The sequence below is a fragment of the Seriola lalandi genome, unplaced genomic scaffold, assembly GCF_002814215.2.
Source record: "Seriola lalandi dorsalis isolate HSWRI2012SDOR001 ecotype SW California unplaced genomic scaffold, Sedor1 jcf7180002054966, whole genome shotgun sequence".
NCBI classification, from domain to species: domain Eukaryota; kingdom Metazoa; phylum Chordata; class Actinopteri; order Carangiformes; family Carangidae; genus Seriola; species Seriola lalandi.
Window position 1 is genome coordinate 49,269 of NW_019525517.1, and position 5,315 is coordinate 54,583.

The 5,315-nt window shown below is 42.1% G+C and overlaps 1 protein-coding gene across 2 annotated transcripts in view; it reads right to left on the reverse strand.

The window, feature by feature from the left end:
• Nucleotides 1-676: 676 nt before the first annotated feature.
• LOC147817393 (protein NLRC3-like) overlaps nt 677-5,315 on the reverse strand; it is an 11,690-nt gene continuing 7,051 nt past the window's right edge. For both annotated transcript variants that reach the window (XM_087170882.1, XM_087170881.1), the window contains 4 exons: nt 4,955-5,128; nt 4,644-4,817; nt 3,159-3,205; nt 677-1,886 (listed from right to left, as the gene is read on the reverse strand). In XM_087170882.1, coding sequence (XP_087027008.1) covers nt 1,339-1,886; nt 3,159-3,205; nt 4,644-4,817; nt 4,955-5,128 — 943 coding nt within the window. In that variant the 3' untranslated portion in view covers nt 677-1,338. The remainder of the gene's footprint in view (nt 1,887-3,158; nt 3,206-4,643; nt 4,818-4,954; nt 5,129-5,315) is intronic.

Sequence of the window (5,315 nt, forward strand, 5' to 3'; positions counted from 1 at the left end):
TTTTAAGCTTCAGTACGTTTCTCTTTACACCGTGATATTCACAACATACAGTAAACTGCTGCAACCAACTCTACATGGAGACACAGGTGATACTAGCTTACAGAGACAGGTGATACTAGCTTACAGAGACAGGTGATACTAGCTTACCGAGACAGGTGATACTAGCTTAGCGATACAGGTGATACTAGCTTACCGAGACAGGTGATACTAGCTTACCGAGACAGGTGATACTAGCTTACCGAGACAGGTGATACTAGCTTACAGAGACAGGTGATACTAGCTTACCGAGGAACGTGAAGATATTTACCGAGTATCGTGACGCTAGCTTACCGCGGCGGGTGAAGTGAATCTAAAACCGGCACTTCCGGTGGTCTCGTGGCTCCTGCAGATAAACCGTTTCTCTGTCAACTGATATCTGCTGGACTTCAATAACAGTTTTCACTTTGTTCCTACCGTTTCTTGACTTTAGTGCAGCTCGTCGTTGTTACTGAGCAGCTGCTTCAACTCTCTCTGAACCACGGAGCCTCCTCGCGCTCGCTCTCACAACACACTGTAAAACATTGTTAAATTTAGTGGCGGGAAACAGTGAAACAAAAGATTTGACCAAGTTATCATAACTGTTATATCAAATAACACGAATAAAAGTATTAAATTGAATCTACAGTGAATAGTTGGGTAGTTTATAATAGTTTATTTGTTTTATTCAGCTGCGTTACATCATCTGTCAATCTCAGCGGATTCAGCAGTTTGAGGTAAAGATCACTATGAACAAGAATAATAAAGTCTCTCTGCTCAGGGATGAAACACATTTATTCTCTAACTTGATGATGTCACCTGTTGTCTCTTTGAACTGAACTGACTTTTCTCTCTTCATCAGTGTGGTGAGGGGGGGTCACTGTTGACCCTGAAGGCAGGGGGAGTTTACAGAATATAAAAACATCTGGAGGGTTAAGAAAAGTCATGAACTGATGACATGTTTCAGAAGTCGGCTGCAGAGAACGACTCGTTCCTTCTGTTTGTGGTTTCCAGGTGTAAAACCTGGTTGAATACAATCATCTGTTCTGTATCTGTGATGCAGAACGACCCGTCCATAAACCAAATACACAAGTAGGACGTCTGTTATTAGAGAACTACATGACAACAACATGAGAAGCTACGAGACACTGCTGCAGAAATGTTACAGAAGTAAGAGTCAGAGTCAACACAGTGTGAACACAAGAAGTTCATTAAAGTCACAATCAGTGATTCAAATGGAAACCAAAGTGAAACCTCGTCCACCACCAACATTTAAACCACAGGACTGAAGCTGCTGTCACTTCCAGACTCTCCCTCCTTCACTCAACACAGAGACACAGAGGAACCAAAGGTACAGAACCTGAACCCAGGATACAGAGGTTCAGGGAAGGTGGTGTTGAAGGTGTGGAGGTGGATCAGTGAGTCAGAGACTCTGTAGAAGGACAGAGAGCCAGCAGGACAGTCCACATACACTGCTACTCTGTTAGAGACAGAGGAGGAGGAGGAGGAGGAGGAGGAAGAGGAGGAGGAGATGGGTGTTTCTCTGTCATTGTGACAGACAGAGCAACGACCATCAGAGCAGCTCAGACTCCAGGACTGATCATTTCTTCCAAACACACAGTCTTCAGTGTTTCCTTTCCTTCTGATTCCTCTGTAACTCACTGATATATCAACCACTCCTCTCCACTCGACCTCCCAGTAACAGCGACCAGTCAGACCAGTTGAACACAGCAGCTGAGGCCACCAGTCAAACCTGTCTGGATGATCAGGATATGACTGATCCTCTCTCACCCATGTCACCTTCCTGTTGTTGTCAGACAGTCTGAGGTTTCTGTTCACTGTGTTTGTGTCCAGTTCCAGTTCACAGGAATCTGATGGAGAGAACAAGACAGTTTATCATCTGACTCATCTGATGGATTATTGATTGATTATTCACTGATATGTTGTTATTTCCTGTAAAGTTTATCAATGACACATGTAGTCAGACATCTCTCATCAGTAACGTTTGAAAGAATAAATACCACAACTATTGTATAAAAGGCCCCTATGTGCCAATGTAGGTAGTTCAATTACAGTTCTTTAATGTTGTTTACAGTAATTATTGTGTTGTTGGGGAATATGTTGTTAATTATAAGCTTCATATGTGACAACATGCCAATCAGTTTGGTTGCCTGGCACCTCAGAGGGACACATGCCCAAACGGAGGGTTTGGTGGAAATGAAGGCCTCATTCAGGAAGTGACGAGTGTAACGTGGTCGGGTCTTCTTCCCCACAAGAGCTGCGAGAGAAAGTCGACTTCGCCTTGTTGTTGGGACTTTTGTGCGTTCATGACAAGAAGTAAGTGTTGACTATAATATTTCCATTCACCTAGGTGTACAGTTTATTCTGCTCATGCGAAGTCTGAACTATTGTAACCTGGTTAATGTCAATAAGCTCGGTGGGGGGTAATTTAGTTGAATACATGTTGAAATGCCGAGTTGACCTCACTGAGTTCAGGTTGTCTAGTGTTTGGTTAATGTTATTTCGGTCACGTCTTGTTCGGAGTCGCCACGTTCCGTTGGCGAGTGCGGTAAATAATGTGGCAGCCGTTCTTTTAGATGATGTACCACCGGTGCTGCTGCCATTAGTAGGTTTGGCCACTAGATGGCAGCCTGAGAACATGCAATGCACAGTGAATGTGTAGTTGTATAGGGAGAGACTCCTTGACAGAATTAAAGAGGTTGTTCAGTTTTAATGAGACAGTCTGTCTGTATTTATACATGTGTTTCCTTGTCGGGCTGTACAGCAGTTTAATTTGAGATGTGAAATGATTAGTATTTCTTTATACTTATTATTGTTGTGACCTGTAATTATGTCGAGTGCTTGTGTAGATGGAGAGTTGGTGCAGAGCCTGTTGTGATATGACATTATATTTGTGTTTGCAGAACCACCCTCAAACAACAATAAACCCTGTGATCATCTCATCAGCTGCGTCATCATTGCATCATTGTTCTGATCCACATTCCCTGGGTGAATGTAAATCACCTATAACCAACTCTAGCTCTGAGTTATCCATCCCATTCTACAACCATCAACATTGTGTTTAAAGACAAACTGACAGTCAGCTGTTTGCTCATCATTAGTCACATTAAATCCACACTTACACTTCCTGAGACCAGGTTTTAACCTGTGCTCTCCACCGTGGTCCACCCTGGAGGAAGAAACACAGTCAGAATGATTTTCTATCCAACATGAGTCCTAACTGCTGTTCAACATGAAGCAGTGTTCCTCAGTTTGTCAGTGTGACACAGAAACAGGCTGAAACTCATCAGTCTGAACTGGTTCCTTGTTTCTTTCACTGGTGTCTGTGAGGAAAAGATGTGAAGAAGAAGAAGAAGATAATGTGACAGAAACAATAAGAGTCACCACTGATCTGCTCTGTGTTTTTATTGATGTCTTCCTACATGATTCAACAGAATGGGAGATATTGGTCTCTGCAAGTTGTCTCTGAAAATGAAGTTTGACCTGAATTTACACATGAACAACTGAACAGTTTACAGACTGTTCACAGATCAGTTTAACAGCAGATTCAATGTGTTTCGTGTCATTTACATGTTTGAAACAGAGGCTCTAATGATAGAGGCCGTATGCTGGACAGATTGTGAAGCCCTCTGAGGAAAGTTTAGGATTTTAGGATCTGATAAATCAAAGTCCATTAACTTGACTTGAGAATTTAATGTTAAAAACTGAATGTTTCTTACTGTTAAATTATAATTTTGAAGTTAACAGAGAATAAATGTTCCTATGAGTCATCTCTGTCAGCAGCAAAGCTTTTGTAATGTAATTAAATGAATCTGTGTTTGTTCTTTGTTTTGACTTCAAATGTGCAATAATCAAGAATATATAAAGAAAAGGTGTTTGAGGTGGAAAATAGACTTGAAACCAAAGTAGTGAACAAATTAACATTTTGACCTGATGATGGCGTTAGATGAAAAGTCAGAGGATCACCAAGGTTATTTCAGTTCATGTAAGAACATGAATGAAAGGGGAACATGAACGTCTGAACCACATTTCATCACAATCATCCAATAGTTGTTGAGATGTTTCAGTCTGGACCACAAATAAAAATCTCATGGCAGCTCTAGAGGAAAATTCAGGGGTCACTGAGGTCACGAGGGTTTAATCTCTCGCCATCCTGCACATCTTTTCACATTTTATCACAATCTGAAAAAGTGTGAACCTGCTGGAGGCGCTAGAGGAAAAGTCAGAGGGTCACTGTTTATGATCCCCAGAGGACGAATCTTCTGAGGATCATAAGTATCTGAACTAAATCTCATCTCAATATGTTTAGTAGTTGTTGAGATATTACAGTCTGGACCAAAGAGGTGGGCCGACCAACCGACACTGTCATACCTACATCCATCCTGCTATCATGGCTCAAACTGAGACTGATGTTCTCTAATGAAGGGATGTCTCCATTTGGTAAAAGACTTGTGAGGTTAATTCAGGCCGCCTCACTCCTCTGAATACAACTAAGAGAAATAAGTCTTACGTCTTACGTCTTTCATGACGACGGACCCGAGCAGGGAAACAGGAAATAAAAGAGGAGACAGACCTCCAGAGACTGAGGTCTTGTTGTCTTTCCATACCTGAGAGTCTCCAGTCTCCAGTGTGGATCCTCCAGTCCAGCAGACAGCAGCTTCACTCCTGAGTCTCCTGGATGATTGTAGCTAAGGTCCAGCTCTCTCAGATAGGACGGGTTGGAGCTCAGAGCTGAGGCCAGAGAAGAACATCCTTCCTCTGTGATCAGACATCCTGACAGACTGGAGTTAGAAAATATGATGAACTTAGTGTTTTAGAAAGTCATGTCAGCAGGAAAATCCTCCAGATGTTGAACATCTTCACTAACAAGAACCTAAAGCAAGAAAAGCAGCTGTCTAACAAACAGCTTTATCCTGACCTGAGAGTCTCCAGTGTACAGTGTGGACTCTCCAGTCCAGCAGACAGCAGCTTAACTCCTGAATCCTGCAGGTTGTTGTTACTCAGGTCCAGGTGTCTCAGACTAGAGGACAGGGAGCTGAGGACTGAGGACAGAGCTTCACAGCTTCTCTCTGAGAGGTTACAGCCACTCAGTCTGAAGAGGAATCAGCAGAACAAAAGAAAACAAGTATAAAAATTTGTTTTTTTCCGTGACTAAAGAAGAAGACATCATACCAGGAAAATCACATAAAACTGACACCTTCCACTGTAGTCTCTATGTCTAAGCTGAATCTGAATATGAAACAGACATGAAATAATACACACACATTGTTTAACCATTT